General features: G+C 52.0%; 1 protein-coding gene across 1 annotated transcript; it reads left to right on the top strand.

Moving 5' to 3' along the window:
• The first annotated feature begins 3,011 nt into the window (after window positions 1-3,011).
• On the top strand, window positions 3,012-12,074 carry LOC118793187 (DDB1- and CUL4-associated factor 8-like). The gene is made up of 13 exons (XM_036551243.1): window positions 3,012-3,083; window positions 4,864-4,938; window positions 5,381-5,467; window positions 6,186-6,823; window positions 7,379-7,519; window positions 7,641-7,735; window positions 8,709-8,819; window positions 8,899-9,029; window positions 9,777-9,884; window positions 9,995-10,125; window positions 10,426-10,545; window positions 11,539-11,655; window positions 11,892-12,074. Exons 2-13 carry the CDS (start codon window positions 4,902-4,904, stop codon window positions 12,006-12,008), a joined length of 1,833 nt encoding a protein of 610 aa, XP_036407136.1. The 5' UTR covers window positions 3,012-3,083; window positions 4,864-4,901; the 3' UTR covers window positions 12,009-12,074.
• The last annotated feature ends 7,926 nt before the right edge of the window (window positions 12,075-20,000 follow it).

The raw sequence follows: 20,000 nt of genomic DNA, 5'->3' as shown, positions 1-20,000 counted from the left end.
CCATTTATACCCCTGGATATTTGCTGACACAATAGTCAGTTAAGTACCTTACCCAAGGGTACAATATCAGTGCCCCAGCAGGGAATCAAACTAGCAACGTTTCAGTTATGAACCCTGCTCCTCATCTCTACACCACGCTGCTGCCCATGCAGGCACACACATAAATGCACTCAACAGGAACTCACTTTCACTACACATCATACTCCCACAGAACATTTGGACACAAATCTAACCTTGTGTGAATCCAGCTGTTCCTTTTGTTGTTACTACTGTACACATCCTGTGCTGAGCGTTCCACTGCCGATATCAGGCCCTCCCCATAACCCCCGATCTTTATCAAAAAAGGTTTTTACATAATGCTCTCCGTGTGTCCGCGACGTCTTACCATCAGATAGGAGGAATGCAAACAGGCTACAATACTGTAAGGAGAATATTATCGATATCTTTTGGAACGAATGAATAAATACAGTTTCAAAAACAAGCAAATAATGGTATGATAGAGAAAAATGGGATATGCATGCGAAAGGTACATGATAGGAAAACTGACAGAGTGCCTCTGAAGAACACAGTGCGCCAATCCAGTTCACTGAAGAAAGATGCATTAAAAAGCAGGGGCTGAATTATACTATAGAATGACTTGAGTAACTTCAGGTCAATATACAGCTCTGCCCACATTAGTAAGAAGTCCGTGGAAGAGAGCGGCTTTTTACTGCCCGTGTGCATTGCTTGTTATTGACCGAGTATGAGTAGGTCTCACCATCCTGGTTCCACTGACTGATGTGCTACTAGTTTTCAGTAATGACAAGCACATAACGGTTATCATTAGAATACCTAAATCTGAATAAATAAATAAATAAATAAAACTCTATAGCATTCTCTTAAATTTTGAAGACAGCTTATAATTTGTCAACTGCCTATTTTGTATCGCGGAAAGCATGCGCAGCCTATGCTAATTTTATGAATTGTATCTTATAATTACACTCTACAGCGTAGGCCAACCATGGTGTTATACAGTATCATTATTAAAACATCACACCGACACAGGTGCTTAGCACAGAGCAGCGCAGCTCATACTGTACATACGTGCTTAACCAAGACCATCTTCCTCGGATAATTCATTACACTCGGCCGCGCGCTTTAATTGCTGGTGATTTTGTGCTGTTGCCGCTGTCTGCGATTCTGTGAGTCTCAGTTGGGGGGGAGGGGGGGCACCGGTGTTCCCCAAGAAGACACTGCAAGAGTGTGTGTGTGTGTGTGTGTATGTGTGTGATAACGAGAGATCTGTACCGCACCACGCCGTAGGACGGCGGGTACTCTTCAAAGATGGATCGCTGGGTATTAAGACTAAGAAAAATATCCAGGAGCTCCCAGTTCAGTCTGTTTCAGTGTGGATTGTACCTTATCCAGCTCTATTTTCTTGCTTTATTTTGAAACAACAATGCCTAACATTAATATTAATATTTAATACTAAATAGCAAGTATGTTGAAATATTGGCAAATTATCACACAAACGCTAACTAAATCTGCTGGAGTCAGATTTGCATATTCATGCAGGACAATTTCTTGTAATGAAATCCGACAAAAACAGTCACTTACCGCGCTCATGTTGGACTTGTAACTATAGACCTATGCTTGCTCAGCGCCTTTCCCCGCCTCGATCTTCTTTTCCAGGAGATTGTCCCGATAGTTTTGAGGATGGACGCGACCCCCCTGTAACACTGCGCTCAGTGAAAGAAAGGATGCAGAAGCGAGGCAGAGCAGGGATCGCGCGTCTGATGCTTCCGCTGCAGGACGGATTCTGAGCGACGCGCCTGCAGAGCCGGAGACCCCCGGACCAAACACTCGCTTCGCTCCACCTTCTCTCTCTCTCTCTCTCTCTCTCTCTCTCTCTCTCTCTCTCTCTCTCTCTCTCTCTCTCTCTCTCTCTCTCTCTCTCTCTCTCTCTCTCTCTCTCTCTCTCTCTCTCTCTCGCTCGCTCTCTCTCTCTGGCTCTCTCTCTCACACACACACACACATTCACACCGGACTCATTGCCCATTCTCTTGTCGATTACCAAAGACAAGTGCACAACTCTACCTGTTCAAATGAAATCACCTTTTACTGTCGAACCCACATACACACCCCGTCACGCTTTACTTCCTCCTGAAATCCGCTGCGTTCCTGTTTTTACAGTTTCACACACGCGCCGCATGTACTATACATCGCTTGTGTCAGAGCTGTGGAGTTCCCATGGTGACAGCTGTACTTCTGTGCGCGTGGAACCTTGTGGTCTGTTATGGTGCTGTCAAGGTTAACGCAGCAAGGGTTTCGGATCACCCCTAACCCACCGCAGACATCCAATAACCCCAATATATGCGGTCATATTAGGAGATATCGACGAAACACAGATGTTAGGAAACAACTCTAAGCCTCCAGGTACTGAGGTGTAAATAGCATTAGTTACCTAGGCTACGAGGGGAAATACTACAGCAGAATACACCTCTAACTGCAGATAACAGTTGAAACAGGTATTGATAATTGATTTACGTATTATTCATGAATACATTTTAAAGCAATCCGTTCAGATCAGCCACCTTGCTTAAATGGACCGCCAGGACTCTGAACTTGCAGCCTGTGTTCACATTCAGTGTCTAATCGCCGTGCCACACTGCCTCCCAGTGGAGGAAACCTGTATTATTATCTGGCAAAGATGCGTCAAAATGTCAGTTTACTTTTCGCTGAGCAGGAATTACAGTAAGTAATCTTTAGCGAAAGCTAGGACGCTAACTGCTAATAACTGAAGGCACATCCTTTAATTTTCATTGCCATTGTAAATATTACAACTATATCAATTATATACGTTACACTTACTATATGTCATTTTCAGGTATTTCATATCTCCCGAACCATATTTCCTTTTTCTGTTGGTTACTTTCTATCTCAGTCCTGTACGTCGCTCAATTAGATAAGAACTACAACTCCCAGAGGACCTTAGAGCAGCGCACGCCGCACTTCCGGGAAGAGGTTCGCTGATTGGCTGCTGGAAGGGGAATCTGTAGGAAACAAACACAAGCAGTCGAGACCCGTCACAACATCAACAGAAAGTACAGTGCCAAACCTCTGCACTTTTCGCTTTGGGGCTTTTGTGGCTTGCGCTTTGCTCGCTAAACCGCGATGTGGTGAAATGTAAAGCGCAGCCGCGGGGTGGAGGCGCCCGAACTTTCGGTCGGGATTAGAATCGGACACCGATTAGGATTGAAGCGCAGAGTCGGGCCTAACGCAGAGGTAGTGTTTACACGTACGATCGCTGTCTGGAAACCAGGAGGAAAACGCTGGGTGCCAAACGCGACCTTGTTTATCTAACGTTAGCTGCCTGTATTTATCGGATTGCTGGCCCATTTTAATAAGCAATTTAGCTGAATGGCTAATGACAGAACGCCAATGTAAGAGCGTAGCTGCTTAAACAGTGACAGTTTGGCTCGCAGGATTGCCCTGGACTGTGGCAGAGTTAGCCCCAGCTAACAAGCTAGCTCCGGTGTATCTTAAGTCCAGTGTCCGTGTCTGATCGCATTAGTTAGCGCTGCTGGCGAGCTCGCTGCCTTCCTGCCATATTTAGCTCGCAGGTCTTGTGCTGTTGCCTTGATTTGCAACAGCGCTCGCAGAAGCGTCCAGTGTTATTGCCAAACACCCAGCAAACACAGCAGGCTGGCTGTCGGGTAATCTGCTAAATGCGCAGCCCGCTAATGCTTTAAACTCAGATGGAAAGCGTCAGGTAGCGTTAGCCGGAGAGCGTTAGCCAGCTGCCCCGGTGCGCTCAGACTGGCTGTAGCATTTGGTGAACGTGTTTCGTGACGCTAGCTGCCTGTAGCGGCGTTAGATAGCGCTACCTGTCTGGAAGTTATTTTTAAAGCTGCATTTGTGATTTACGGGGCAGCACGGCTTTATTTCCACTGAAACTGAAGCAGCTACGCGCAGGCGCCGCGTTTAGCGCAGCTGTTAGAGGGGCTCAGCTGCGTGTGTCCGCGCCATGACGGCAAACAGACCTGTTGCATTTTACAGCCTTATGCATAATTATAAGTCACTGGTTAACTGGTTAGTGGTACACAGCTTTTGACTGGGTGACATTGCAGTGCGCCAAGGGCAATGCTGGAGTCGAGCGCTCATCTGAGGAAAAGGGAAAGTTTTATCTAAAGCGTGTGGCGTTTCCTCCTCACGCCCCGGCAGCAGCTGGTCTCAGCGCACACATTACACCCGGACAGCCACAGTCTGCTGCATCTCTGGGCTTGATCAATGTTAGCAGATGATTGCAGTCAGCACGCGTATTGTGTCTTTTATGAATCAGTTAAATTATAAGACAGTCTCCTATCGAACTGGACTCTACACATTTGATTTCGCAAATCATAATACAGGAGTGTTGTAAGAAACAGCCAGATGAGATTAGCTGAAGCTGCCTAAACCTGGAGCAAACTGCAGGGGGGCAGGAAAGACAGAGCGGTGCAATCCGCGAGAAATGTGGAGGTAGCAGCAATGGGCAGCATGGTGACAGGGAGCGGTGCGTTTGGGTTATTATACGGCAGTCATGCAGCTGCACTTGCTTTGCTCTGATAGCATTGCAGCTGCTGGAAGTTACATTTGTACCGTATGGTGCTACAGTGCACCAATCCTGAAATCCACTGGAAGAGAGTGAGGCGGCATCTGATCTGCCGCTGTAGCGGTTAGTCCTGTCTGCCTCGTCTTTCATGCAACTCTATTAGATGCACTTTGTACTTGTGCTGTTTAAGCCGCTCTGGATGAGAGCAGCGGCCAGATGACTACATGCAAGTGTAATTGTGATAACCCTTTCACCTGCCCCCCCCCCCCCCCCCTTTGTCCCCCCTCTCTCAGAGTCCGTCCTCAGAGGACGAGGGACATACAGTGGCATTATGGCAGATGGAGAGGGCTCATCCTCTCTCAGACACGGTGAGATGCTTCTCTGGAGTCAAACGTGAAACAGAAAGAAAACAGGAGTGTTCAAAGTGGCACCCAGATTCCTTTCTGTTCTCTCTCCTGAATTCTCTTTCCTCCCACGTCTCCCTCTCTGACTTCACTCCTCTGTACCTTCCTCTCACTCTGTGACTTTCTTCTGCTGTCTGTGACTCTCCTCTGTCTATTACTCTCCTCCTCTGTCCCTCTCTGACTCTGCTCCTCTCTCTCTGTGACTCTCTTCTTTTCGTGACTCTCTACCTCTATCTCTCTGTGACTCTCTGTCTCATTGACTCCCTCTCACTCAGTGACTCTCCTCTGTCTGTGGCTCTCCACCTCTATCTCTCTGTGACTCTCTTCTGTCTGTGACTCTCCTCTCTCTCTGTGACTCTCCTCTCTGACCCCCCCCCCCCCCCCCCCCGCTTTGTCCTGTCCCCAGGCTCAGAGGACTTGGATCCAGGGGAAGATCAGAGAGACCCCCCCTGCTCGCCTTCCTCTAGCGAGGGACAGACTGACCCCAGCACAGGTATGGACCGCCACCCCTGTGAGAGCGCAGAAAGCAGCGGTGACGCGTTGCGCTGGCGTTGCAGCCGGTGCTGTGAGTGTACAGCAGCAGTGGCTGATGAAGAGGTCAGAGGGGACGGCAGAGGGGTACTGCTTGCTGCTGTTACAGATGGAAATATGCAAAATAAACATGAAAAAGTGGAACTTCTTCATTAGCAGGGAACGTCGCTAATCACCCTGCTAATCACTTTGAGTCACGTTGACCCCTGTAATGTGTAAATGAGATGTTCAGGCATCTGCAGAACACAACAGCTGCTCCGGGGAGAGAGTTCAGTGAGAGCTGGTCCAGGACAGTGTGTTCCTCTCTGAGTCCTGACCATCTGTTAGGAGTAAAACTACAGTTACTGCTGTCATCTAGAGTGAAATGTCAGGGTACAGTCAGACAGTGGGGTTAGAGTGGAGTGTCAGTGCAGTTAGACAGTGGGGTTAGAGTGGAGTGTCAGGGTACAGTCAGACAGTGGGGTTAGAGTGGAGTGTCAGGGTACAGTCAGACAGTGGGGTTAGAGTGGAGTTTCAGTGCAGTCAGACAGTGGGGTTAGAGTGGAGTGTCAGGGTACAGTCAGACAGTGGGGTTAGAGTGGAGTGTCAGTGCAGTTAGACAGTGGGGTTAGAGTGGAGTGTCAGTGCAGTTAGACAGTGTTAGAGGGGTTAACTCTGCTCCCTCTCCATCCCTCCTTCAGCACCCAAAGAGACCCCGCCCACCTCTGAGGCAGGCGAGGGGCGTGAGAGCACTCCTGTCCCCGAGGAAGAGGAGGATGAAGAGGACACAGACAGCATGGACGGCAGCGGGCTCTACTCCCTGACGGAGGAGGGGGAGAGGGGGAGCGAGGGAGGGAGAGGAGGAGAGAGGCAGAGGAGAGCGAAGGAGAGCGAGGGGAGGAAGAGGAGGCGGGAGCGGGAGAGGCCGGGCGGGGGAACGACACGCGGCTCCTCCAGCTCAGATGAGGATGAGGAGGAGGAGGAAGAGGAGGAGCTGGACGAGGAGGAGGATGAGCAGGCGATGGAGGCGTGGCTGGGGGCGGAGCTGCGGGAGCTGGCCGTGCCGTCCTGGCGGGCGGTGCCGTCGCTGCGGGCGCGGGAGATCGGGCGGGGTGCTCAGTTTGTGAAGCGGGTGTGCGGCGCCAGGGGCCTGGTGCAGCGGCTGGAGCTGCAGGCCAGGCTGGAGAGGCACACGGGCTGCGTCAACACCCTGCACTTCAACCCCTCGGGCACGCGCCTGGCCTCCGGCAGCGACGACCTCAGGGTGGTGATCTGGGACTGGGCCCGCCGCAGGGCCGAGCTGGAGTTCGACAGCGGACACAAGAGCAACGTCTTTCAGGTGAGACCCAAAAGGTGTGTGTGTGTGTGTGTGTGAGAGAGGTGTGTGGGGGAGGGTGAGAGGGTGGTGTGTGTGCACAGTGTGTGTGGTGTGTGCATGGTGTGTGTGTGTGTGTGTGTGCATGCAGGTGTGTGAGTGTGTGTGTGTGCGCCTGCAGGTGTGTGTGCAGTGTGTGTGTGCGTGCAGGTGTGTGAGTGTGTGTGTGTGTGTGTGCAGGTGTGTGAGTGTGTGTGTGTGTGCGTGCAGGTGTGTGTGCAGTGGGTGTGTGCACCTGCAGGTGTGTGTGTGTGTGAGTGAGTGTGTGCGCCTGCAGGTGTGTGTGAGTGTGTGTGTGTGTAGGTGTGTGAGTGTGTGTGTGTGTGTGCGTGCAGGTGTGTGAGTGTGTGTGTGCGCCTGCAGGTGTGTGTGCAGTGTCTGTGTGTGCGCCTGCAGGTGTGTGTGCAGTGTGTGTGAGTGAGTGTGTGCGCCTGCAGGTGTGTGTGTGTGTGTGAGTGAGTGTGTGCAGTGTGTGGTGCTGTAAGAGGTGTGAGCGCTGTGCTCTGCCTCCTCCTCCAGGCTAAGTTCCTGCCCCACAGCGGCGACTCCACGCTGGCCATGTGTGCGCGGGACGGCCAGATCCGAGTGGCTGAGCTCTCCGCCACTCAGCGCTGCAAGAACACCAAGAGGGTGGCCCAGCACAAGGGCGCCGCCCACAAGGTACGCACTGCGCTAGCGTGTTAGTGCCTGTGTTATGTTGTGCGTTGGTGTGTTAGCACGTGTGTGTTAGCATGGGAAAGGGTTTGTGATTGGTCACTGACCGCCCCTCTCTCTCTCTCAGCTGGCCCTGGAGCCGGACTCTCCCTGCTCCTTCCTCTCTGCTGGGGAGGACGCTGTGGTGTTCGGCATCGACCTGCGGCTCGACCGGCCTGCCACGTGAGTTCCAACACGCTGCGGGGATAGGGGTTAGGGTGAAGGGTTAGGGGTTAGGGTCAGGGTCAGGGTACACTGTACTAATCCACCATAGCACTGTACAGTAGATGTTTGCAGGTATTGGGAGGTTTGTAGGTGGTGTGTGTGAGGTGGTGTGTGTGTGAGGTGGTGTGTGTGTGAGGTGGTGTGTGTGTGAGGTGGTGTGTGAGGTGGTTTGTGTGTGAGGTGGTTTGTGTGTGAGGTGGTGTGTGTGTGAGGTGGTGTGTGTGTGAGGTGGTGTGTGTGAGGTGGTGTGTGTGTGAGGTGGTGTGTGTGTGAGGTGGTGTGTGTGTGAGGTGGTGTGTGTGAGGTGGTGTGTGTGTGAGGTGGTGTGTGATGCCCTGTGCAAAAAGCTGCAAATGCAGTGGGATTACAGTCTGATTCAGCAGACTGTCCGTGTCATGGCTGTAATACAGTCTGATTCAGCAGACTGTCCGTGTCGTGGCTGTAATACAGTCTGATTCAGCAGACTGTCCGTGTCGTGGCTGTAATACAGTCTGATTCAGCAGACTGTCCGTGTCGTGGCTGTAATACAGTCTGATTCAGCAGACTGTCCGTGTCGTGGCTGTAATACAGTCTGATTCAGCAGACTGTCCGTGTCGTGGCTGTGATACAGTCTGATTCAGCAGACTGTCCGTGTCGTGGCTGTAATACAGTCTGATTCAGCAGACTGTCCGTGTCGTGGCTGTAATACAGTCTGATTCAGAAAAGGCCTCTCTATGGTGGCAGCACAGCTGGGAGTGAAAGGAGAGCATCAGTAGCAGGGAGGTGTGTGTGCTGAGCTCTGCCTCACTCACATGCTGGCAGGTGTGAGCAGAGTCACGCAGTACAGAGATCAGCGCCATATGCAACACTCGGAAAAGCCAGAGTTAACCAAGACCCCGCGATGTGTCTTCATCTCTCCGCTTTCGTCTCCTCCTCCCTCTCTCCCGGGCAGCAAGCTGGTGGTGGTGAAGGAGGGCGATAAGAAGGTGGGCCTCTACACCATCTTTGTGAACCCGGCCAACACGCACCACTTTGCTGTGGGCGGGAGAGACCAGTATGTCAGGTGAGACACCGCCACAGGTGATGGATGAGGCATGCTGGGAAATGTAGTGAAGAGAAAATAATGGCAGTCCTCTCTGCAGGATTTATGACCAGAGGAAGATCAATGAGAATGATAACAATGGGGTGCTGAAGAAGTTCTGTCCATCTCACCTGGTGTCCAGTGAGTCCAAGACCAACATCACCTGCCTGGTGTACAGCCACGACGGCACAGGTACTGCAGACCCGACACACGCCTCTCGCCTCTCGCCTCTCGCCTCTCGCCTCTCCTCTCTCGCCTCTCGCCTCATCTCTCTCGCCTCTCCTCTCTCGCCTCATCTCTCTCGCCTCTCGCCTCTCCTCTCTCGCCTCATCTCTCTCGCCTCATCTCTCTCGCCTCATCTCTCTCGCCTCTCGCCTCTCGCCTCATCTCTCTCGCCTCATCTCTCTCGCCTCATCTCTCTCGCCTCATCTCTCTCGCCTCATCTCTCTCGCCTCTCGCCTCTCCTCTCTCGCCTCTCCTCTCTCGCCTCATCTCTCTCGCCTCATCTCTCTCGCCTCATCTCTCTCGCCTCATCTCTCTCGCCTCTCGCCTCTCGCCTCTCGCCTCTCGCCTCTCGCCTCTCGCCTCTCCTCTCTCGCCTCATCTCTCTCGCCTCTCGCCTCTCCTCTCTCGCCTCTCGCCTCTCCTCTCTCGCCTCATCTCTCTCGCCTCTCGCCTCATCTCTCTCGCCTCATCTCTCTCGCCTCTCCTCTCTCGCCTCTCCTCTCTCGCCTCGCCTCTCCTCTCTCGCCTCTCGCCTCTCCTCTCTCGCCTCTCCTCTCTCGCCTCTCGCCTCTCCTCTCTCGCCTCTCGCCTCTCCTCTCTCGCCTCTCCTCTCTCGCCTCTCCTCTCTCGCCTCTCGCCTCTCCTCTCTCGCCTCTCCTCTCTCGCCTCTCGCCTCACCTGCCCCACCTGAATTACTGCCTGTCTGTGTCTCAGAGCTGCTGGCCAGTTACAATGATGAGGACATCTACCTGTTCAACTCCCAGCACAGCGATGGAGCCGACTACTGCAGGAGATACAAGGGCCACCGCAACAACGCCACAGGTACCAGAGACACTGTGTGTGTGTGTGTGTGTGTGTGTGTGTGTGTGTGTGCGCGTGCGTGCTTGTGTGTGTGTGCGCGCGTCTGACTCTGCCTTCTCTCTGTCCCGCAGTGAAGGGGGTGAACTTTTTCGGGCCCTGCAGTGAGTTTGTGGTGAGCGGCAGTGACTGTGGACACATCTACCTGTGGGACAAGCAGTCTGCCCGCGTGGTGCAGTACATGGAAGGAGACAAAGGAGGAGTGGTGAGGGGGGGGGGGACGGAGGGGGGCGGGGGGGAGGGTAGAGGGGGGGAGAGGGAGGAGGGGGGCGGGGAGATGGAGGAGGGGTGGGGGGAGAGACGGAGGGGAAAGGGGAAGGGGGGGGGGAGAGGGAGGGAGGGGAAGGGGGGGGGAGAGGGAGGGGGGAGGGGGGAGAGACGGAGGGGAAAGGGGGAGGGGGGAGGGGGCAGGGGAGAGAGGGAGGGGGGAGGGGGGAGAGACGGGAGTGCTGAAAGCAACAGGAGCACTGAATGCGCTGTGGACTGATTTTGGTCCTGCCCCCAGGTGAACTGTCTGGAGCCCCACCCTCACCTCCCAGGCCTGGCCACCAGCGGTCTGGATCATGATGTTAAACTGTGGGCCCCCACTGCAGAGACCCCCACATCACTGAAGGGCCTGAAGGAGGTACAGATTCCCACTGTACTCACACTGAGCCCATACTCTCACTGTACTCTCACTGTACTCACACTGAGCCCATACTCTCACTGTACTCACACTGTACTCACACTGAGCTCATGCTCTCACTGTACTCACACTGAGCCCATACTCTCACTGTACTCACACTGTACTCACACTGAGCACATACTCTCACGAGCCCATACTCTCACTGTATTCTCACTGTACTCACACTGAGCACATACTCTCACTGTATTCTCACTGTACTCACACTGAGCACATACTCTCACTGTATTCACACTGTACTCACACTGAGCACATACTCTCACTGTACTCTCACTGTACTCACACTGAGCTCATGCTCTCACTGTACTCACACTGAGCTCATACTCTCACTGTACTCACACTGTACTCACACTGAGCACATACTCTCACTGTACTCACACTGAGCACATACTCTCACTGTACTCTCACTGTACTCACACTGAGCTCATGCTCTCACTGTACTCACACTGAGCTCATACTCTCACTGTACTCACACTGTACTCACACTGAGCACATACTCTCACTGTACTCACACTGAGCACATACTCTCACTGTACTCTCACTGTACTCACACTGAGCTCATACTCTCACTGTACTCTCACTGTACTCTCACTGAGCTCATGCTCTCACTGTACTCACACTGAGCTCATACTCTCACTGTACTCACACTGTACTCTCACTGAGCTCATGCTCTCACTGTACTCACACTGAGCTCATACTCTCACTGTACTCTCACTGTACTCTCACTGAGCTCATGCTCTCACTGTACTCACACTGAGCTCATACTCTCACTGTACTCTCACTGTACTCTCACTGAGCTCATGCTCTCACTGTACTCACACTGAGCTCGCACTCTCAGTACTATGTACTCACACTCAGTACTTTCTTCTTGTCCGTGTCATGGCTGTACTGCATACTGTGTGCTGTGATCATGACGATGATGATGATGATGTGCAGGTGATGAAGAAGAACAAGCGTGAGCGTGATGAAGACAGCGTGCGGCATGGTGATCAGTACGACACCCAGCTGCTCTGGTTCCTCATGCGGCACATGAGACACAGAAGACCTCAGAGGGTGAGATGCCCTTGCTAACACCTACGGCAGTACCAATGCTAATGCTAACACCTACAGCAGTACCTATGCTAATGCTAAAGCAAACAGCTATAGTAGTACCAATATCAGCGCTAATACCTATACCTGTACCAATGCTAATGCTAACACTTATACCAATACCAGTATCAATGCTAGCATCCATTGGCTCTGTGTGCTGATTGGCTCTGTGTGCTGATTGGCTCTGTCCTGACTGGCAGACTCGGCGGGGTGAAGCGGGGGCTGGTGACGGGGACACCGACGAGTCGTGGAGTTCGGCCGACTCCTCAGATGAAGAGGAAACGGGAGCTGACCACGTGCAGTGCATGTCCTCCTGAGCACTGCAGCACAGCCAGGGACGGACAGACAGACACACTGACCCTCTCACACACACACACACACACACACACACACACACACACACACACACACACACACACTCTCTCTGACTCACACACACTGATCCTCTCACACACACACACACACACACACACACACACACACACACACACACTCTCTCTGACTCACACACACTGACCCTCTCACACACACACACACACACACACACACACACACACACACACACACACACACTGACCCTCTCTCACACACACACACACACACACACACACACTCTCTCTGACTCACACACACTGACCCTCTCACACACACACACACACACACACACACACTGACCCTCTCACACACACACACACACACACACACACACACACACACACACACTCTCTCTGACTCACACACACTGACCCTCTCACACACACACACACACACACACACACACACACACACTGACCCTCTCTCACACACACACACACACACACACACAAACTCACATACTGACCAGCACACTCACTCACACTCACACACTCTGGTACACTGTCCGATGTTTCCGCTGTTAGAGTGGTGATATATGCACACAAGTGATATTACACACACACACACACACACACACACACACAGTTTGACTGATGGAAAATGCAGACACACAGATCTGAGACACATGTGAGTGATATATAATCATGGTGCAAGTCTGAGTCACTGTTCCACTGAGAGGTGTAGCTGCCTAACGCTGGACTCACAGAGAAGCTCTGTAAACTGTCCAATGCACTGAGAGACACGCCCCCACACACACGCGCTCTCTCACACACACACACATTCACACACACACATACGCATTCACACATACACACACACGCACACACTCTCACACACACACATTCACACACACACATACGCATTCACACATACACACACACACACACGCTCTCTCACACACACACACACACACGCCCCCACACACACACGCTCACACACGCACATACGCATTCACACATACACACACACGCACACACTCTCACACACACATACACACATACACACACACGCACACGCACACACGCTCTCTCACACACACACACACACACACGCTCTCTCACACACACACGCTCACACACGCACATACACATTCACACATACACGCACACGCCCCCACACACACGCTCTCTCACACACACATTCACACACACACGCTCTCTCACACACACACACATTCACACACACATACGCATTCACACATACACACACACGCACACACTCTCACACACACATACACACACACGCACACGCTCTCACACATACACACACACATTCACACACACATACGCATTCACACATACACACACGCACACGCTCTCACACATATACACACACACACACACGCTTTCTCACACACAAACACATTCACACACACACATACGCATTCACACATACACACACACACACACACACTCTCACACACACATACACACATACACACACACGCACACGCTCTCACACATACACACACACGCACACGCTCTCACGCACACGCACTCGCATATACACACGCACACACATACGTATTCACACACATTCACTCACAGCACCGCAGACGTGATGACCTTACAGACTGAGTGATGGAAGGAGGCAGGAAAGGTGCAGATGGTTGTTGTTTTTTGCCCCCCCCCCTTCCCCCCAGCACTGCATGCCCCGCTCCCTGTGTGACAGTGGCGGGGGGAGAGTTATACACCCCCCCCCCCCTTTAGCTCAGTGTGTGAGCAGAACGGTGAGGGTTTCCTCACCCGGTCCCGCCTGCGACAGGAGCCTCCGGACAGACGGACACGTCAGCACGCAGCCATCTTCCTCTTCCTCCGTCTCGCATACCAGAATCCTGTAGACAGCACTTCCCTCCACAGACATCTGTTTGTCTGAACAGTCCCCACCTGCTTTCTGGATTCTTCTTTCATTCAGAAGTCCCTTCGGACTCACAGGGGCCCGCCCACCAGCTCAGAAGGTAGCCAATCAGGTGCTTGGTGTTCTCAGCTCCTTCAGCTCTGTGTGGTAGGGTGTGCAGGGCAGTAAACTGTAGTCTTGTAGTCTGATTATCTGCAATTAACAAACGCGATTAACTCAGAGGGATGTCCATCCAGTGAAGAGACTGAATATTGTTTCTCCCGGGGAGTTCAGGACCGAGGCTCTGCCCCCCTCCCCTAAAGTTGCGCAGCCCCCCATGCCCCCCGACCCCCCCGGACCCCTCCCCATGGACATGGCCGTTTGAATACAGCCACTTTGACGGCTGTGACACGCCCGCCTGCGTAACTCCTCCCTGGCTGCAGGAGGTGCAGCTGTGCGGCCTCTCCACGCCTGCGCGTCCCTCATGGCCTGCGGGGGGCGCTGTGGAGTGGGTGCAGGATGAAGGCAGGGAGAGCTTATTTTGTTGGTCAGTTTTTGTTATTCTGAGGACAAAGTTCACCTTTTCTCTTTTTGTATGAGAAATTTAAAAATGAAAGATATCTATGTTTTTTTCTTTGCAGCTCTATATGTGTATGGCTGTAAAGAAGAAAACACCTCAAGAGCTAATGTTTGACAAAGTTGGATAAAAAATTTCAGATTGATACCAATGTAAAAAAATGCAGAGGTTTATATTTGATGAAAACATGACTTACAATGAGGAAAAAACAGTTTTGTGCATTTGGCATTTTGATGCGCACAGTATTTAATGAGTCTGGCACTGACGGACTCTTTCTCTCCAGCTTAGCAGCAAACCTTGGTTTCTCTTCCCTCCTTTTCTGTTTTTCCCCTTTTGCAGCTGACAGTGTTCTACACCCTTTCTCTTTGAAACGATTTGATTTGGTTTGTGCAGTAAATGAGAGAAACTCGAGCGCTGTGTGTGTCTTCCTTGTGTGTTGCAGAAGGTCAGGCCTGGTAGACCCAGGTCTAGGCCAGACGAGAGAGCATTGCAGTAGTAGAGTCTTCAGGCCTGGACATGGAGCAGGTATGCAGCGGTAACTCCAGAGCTCTTTGTTACCCTGCTGGGGTTCAGTGCATCTCAGAGACACAGGTTCCCGTGACTAAAGCAGCGACATCAGCCTGCGGAGTCTGCCACCCGGCAGCAAGATAACACGCCTGTCGCCACCTAGTGGTTACAGATGAGAATGGCAGGCTCCACACGGCAGGCGTATTAAAATGGCTTCAATCGCACGTTTGACATGGACGCCCTCTGCTCACCCTCAATCTCCCGCAGACATTTCCCGTCCCCTCCACCTTCACCATCCTGACATTTTATTGACAGCAGTGGTGGCAAATGAGATGCGTTTTTGAAACATTGATTTTTTTTATCTTTATGAAATACTAAGTCAAATGTATAAGTAAGCATATCATTATTGCAACTGAAAAAGTCCTGACACCTGGTTATTAAATGGTGCTTGTGTGCAGATGTTTTGGGCTCCCCAGGTCAGGAGACTGCTCTCTCACGGGCTCCATCTGTACACAAGCATCCCAGTGTGAGAAAGTGATCTAATGTCATAATTCTGCGGCATAATAACCGTTCTCATGTCATGAGGGTTAGATGTTGTAAATGAAGGTTGTGTGAATGATGTGCGTGTTTCTCGAGCATTGAATGAAGGTTGTGCGAATGATGTGCGTGTGTTTCTGGAGCGTTGAATGAAGGTTGTGTGAATGATGTGCGTGTTTCTCGAGCGTTGAATGAAGGTTGTGCGAATGATGTGCGTGTGTTTCTCGAGCGTTGAATGAAGGTTGTGTGAATGATGTGCGTGTTTCTGGAGCGTTGAATGAAGGTTGTGTGAATGATGTGCGTGTTTCTGGAGCGTTGAATGAAGGTTGTGTGAATGATGTGCGTGTGCTTCTCGAGCGTTGAATGAAGGTTGTGTGAATGATGTGCGTGTTTCTCGAGCGTTGAATGAGGGTTGTGTGAATGATGTGCGTGTGTTTCTCGAGCGTTGAATGAGGGTTGTGTGAATGATGTGCGTGTTTCTCGAGCGTTGAATGAAGGTTGTGTGAATGATGTGCGTGTGCTTCTCGAGCGTTGAATGAGGGTTGTGTGAATGATGTGCGTGTTTCTCGAGCGTTGAATGAAGGTTGTGTGAATGATGTGCGTGTGCTTCTCGAGCGTTGAATGAGGGTTGTGTGAATGATGTGCGTGTTTCTCGAGCGTTGAATGAAGGTTGTGTGAATGATGTGCGTGTGCTTCTCGAGCGTTGAATGAAGGTTGTGTGAATGATGTGTGTGTTTCTCGAGCGTTGAATGAGGGTTGTGTGAATGATGTGCGTGTGTTTCTCGAGCGTTGAATGAAGGTTGTGTGAATGATGTGCGTGTGTTTCTCGAGCGTTGATAGCAGAGAGAATGGAGCCGACGCCTCCCTCCTTTAGGAAGTCTTTATTGGTTCATCTCTACAGTTTCCTGTCCACAGTTTCATATTAGTCACTACATGTTAGATTAGATCCAATACTGCAACAGCAGTCAACTACACAAGACCCTAAACCCAGCCCAGCAGCTTGCCCCTGCCCACCCACATGCCCCGCCCACATGCCACGCCCATTCCGCATGCGCACTCACCTGCCTGCCCAAAACCCACAGAAAGAGTTACCTGTTAGAATAAACGCCATGAGTCCAGGCAGATACTGCAGAATGTAAACTGCATTCTACAATCTCTGCATAAAAATACAAATATGCTTTAAAAGTATCTGACATATAATAAATGACATTAGAAATATTGCTGTGCTGTGAAGGTCAGTAAGAGTGTGAACCCAGACGCTGTCAGAGGACAGGGGGCTGCTGGTGAGTTTCTAATCTCATTCAAACACAAGGCTTCTAGTGCTATCTGTACAACATTCAACAGACATCTTTTATTACCCCAAACATGATGATAATAATTATGAGAAGAAGAGCAGTACAACATTAAGCCCATCTCATCAGCATCAAATCAACTATAAGAAAACAACAGCTAAAAAGGCCTCAATACCAGTTAGTTTCCATCACTCTCTGGTGGTTTTGGGGGGGGGGGGTACGGAGGAGGGATTGGGGGGGGTACGGAGGAGGGATTGGGGGGGGGTACGGAGGAGGGATTGGGGAGGTGTGGAGGAGGGATTGGGGGGGGTACGGAGGAGGGATTGGGGAAGTGCGGAGGAGGGATTGGGGGGGGTACGGAGGAGGGATTGGGGGGTATGGAGGAGGGATTGGGGAGGTGCGGAGGAGGGATTGGGGGGGGTACGGAGGAGGGATTGGGGAGGTGCGGAGGAGGGATTGGGGGGGTACGGAGGAGGGATTGGGGGGTGCGGAGGAGGGATTGGGGGGGTACGGAGGAGGGATTGGGGAGGTGCGGAGGAGGGATTGGGGGGGTACGGAGGAGGGATTGGGGAGGTGCGGAGGAGGGATTGGGGGGGGTACGGAGGAGGGAATGGAGGGGGGGTACGGAGGAGGGATGGGGGGGGGGGCAACCTTGTTGTCACCATCAGTGACATGAAGCCTGAAGCAGCCAGTGGCAGAACAGCAAGAGGATCCAGTGACACCAGACAGCAGTGATTCACTGGGCTTCTTCCACTGAAGAGAGAGGGAGGGAGGGAGAGAGAGGGGGGGGGGAGAGGGAGAGGGAGAGGGAGAGAGGGAGAGAGGGGGGGAGAGAGAGAGAGAGAGAGAGGGAGAGAGAGAGAGAGAGAGAGAGAGAGAGGGGGGGAGAGATGGAGGGGGAGGGAGAGAGAGGGAGAGAGGGGGGAGAGAGGGAGAGAGAGAGAGGGAGGGAGAGAGAGAGGGGGGGAGAGAGAGAGAGGGAGGGGGAGATGGAGAGAGGGAGGGGGAGATGGAGGGGGAGGGAGAGAGAGAGGGAGAGGGAGAGAGAGAGAGAGAGAGGGGGGGAGAGAGGGAGAGGGAGAGAGTGAGGGAGAGAGAGAGAGGGAGAGAGGGGGGGGAGAGAGGGAGAGAGGGGGGGAGAGAGGGAGAGAGAGGGAGAGAGGGGGGGAGAGAGGGAGAGAGAGATGTAGGGAGAGAGAGGGGGGGGAGAGAGAGAGAGGGGGGGGAGAGAGAGAGAGGGAGGGGGAGGGAGAGCGACAGAGGGAGGGAGAGAGAGGGAGGGAGGGAGAGGGAGAGAGAGAGAGAGAGAGAGAGAGAGAGGGAGAGGGAGAGAGAGAGAGAGGGAGAGAGAGAGAGAGAGGGAGAGAGAGAGAGGGAGGGAGAGCGACAGAGGGAGAGAGAGATGAAAGACAGATGAGAGGGATGAGAGAGGGATGAGAGGGAACGGGTGCTACAGACACAGGCTAAGTGCTCTTGGTGAGGAGTGCTGGAAAGGAAAGGCACTGTGGCTTTGACTGACACGTCATGTTTTAAGGCCCAGCAGTGGGACTGCACAACTCATAAGGTGCTCTAACACAGTAATGCACACGGGACACAACACAGCGAGCTCAGAGCCGCCCCCCCCCGCCCCCGCCCCCGCGCTGCCTGCCAGCCAGCCACACGCTGGGCTGCCATCTCGAACAGGCCTAAATAAGCACAGTGTGACACTGCTTTCTGACAGGGGTACCCCTGCCCGAGGCTCCGGAGTCACAGAAGCTGCAGTCCCCTGTGTGCCTGGCAGGGGTGTCAGCGGGGCTCCCTCAGGCAGACACAGGGATCAGCTGCAGAAAGGCCACCACATCCAGAATGGAAGATTTTATATTTCAGTAAACTCAGTCATTGTTGCCACCTGTTGCCACTGCATATGCATATATTGTTGGACATGTGATGGGTGCAGTTTTACAATATAGTCTACAACATATACATAAGCCCACATACTGTGTGGTACAGTGGCAGTCAGTGATGTATGTGGCCATATATATTTCCCTGCCTCTGGCTGGTGGCATGGGGGGCGGGGGGGCTCTGATTCGCACAGTGGCACTGAAACACAAAATCACTTCATTTCCTTTACTATGTTTGGTCTAAGAAAAAATAAAAAAATAAAAATAAAACCTATTTTGGGAAAATTACCTCTCACACAGTGCTCTGTAGACAATCCAGTCTTCTTTCACAACTATTATAAATTTATTACTAATATTAATATCCTTTTTTCTTAATTGTTTTTTGTTCATGAAATAATAAAAAGAAATAATTTTTTTGTTTTGTTTTATCCTTATAAAAGCTACATATTTCCTACTGGGTATTCTAGCAAGGTGTTAGTGTTTCTCATAGTTAATTTCTCTTTCTTTAAAAACATCTACTGACCTAAAAGAGTAATCACAAGTCCTGTGTGTTACATGGTCCTGTTGTTTGGATGGTTTTTGGGTTCCCCGTCCCAGCCTCTGCACGCTCTCCCGTCGGCCATTTCAGCACAATTCTGCACTCAGGTAAGTGTGAAAATGGCTCCAGGACGTTGGTGACAGTGTGTTTGCGCTCTCGTCCGCCACTGGAATATGGTCTCACCCGAAATACTGGCACTTCTGATGTAAACATAGACATTTTTTCATAAGCCTCACTTTCTTTTTGATTTCATTTTTTATCCAATCAGAGCGAGCATTACTGACAGCAGCGAGAACTCCACAGTTACCCCCTGCCCCGATGCAGCTCTCTGAGCCTCAGCAGAGAAAGAAGCCCTGCACCACAGCACCTCCACAGGCACTGCTTCTGACCGCAGGGAGAGGGAGCTGCTTCTCAGCCGCGTGGATCATTATTCCTGCCTGTCCAGTACAAACGCGCCTCAGCTCAGTTATTCAGACAGCAGGATGGTCTCTCTGGCCTGAGAGATGACTCAGGGCATGCAGGGGACAGGAGGGAGAGTGAGGGAAACTCCGGCTTTTCAGCAGAATGAGTCCTGCTCCTGGAGGGTTTGAACTCACAGTGAAACAGATGGCAGCTGGATGAAGCACTTCCTCATATTCACCATCCAAACACAGCCCTTCCGGCGTGACCTCGCTGAGCAGAAAGCACAGCGCCCCCTAGCTGCAGCGGTCAGAAAGGTGCAGAGTGTTGGTTAGCTCCCAGGCAGAGTCCAGCTGTATATCACTACA

This window comes from Megalops cyprinoides, chromosome 18, assembly GCF_013368585.1.
Source record: "Megalops cyprinoides isolate fMegCyp1 chromosome 18, fMegCyp1.pri, whole genome shotgun sequence".
Taxonomy (NCBI): domain Eukaryota; kingdom Metazoa; phylum Chordata; class Actinopteri; order Elopiformes; family Megalopidae; genus Megalops; species Megalops cyprinoides.
This window is presented reverse-complemented; position numbering and strand designations above follow the sequence as displayed.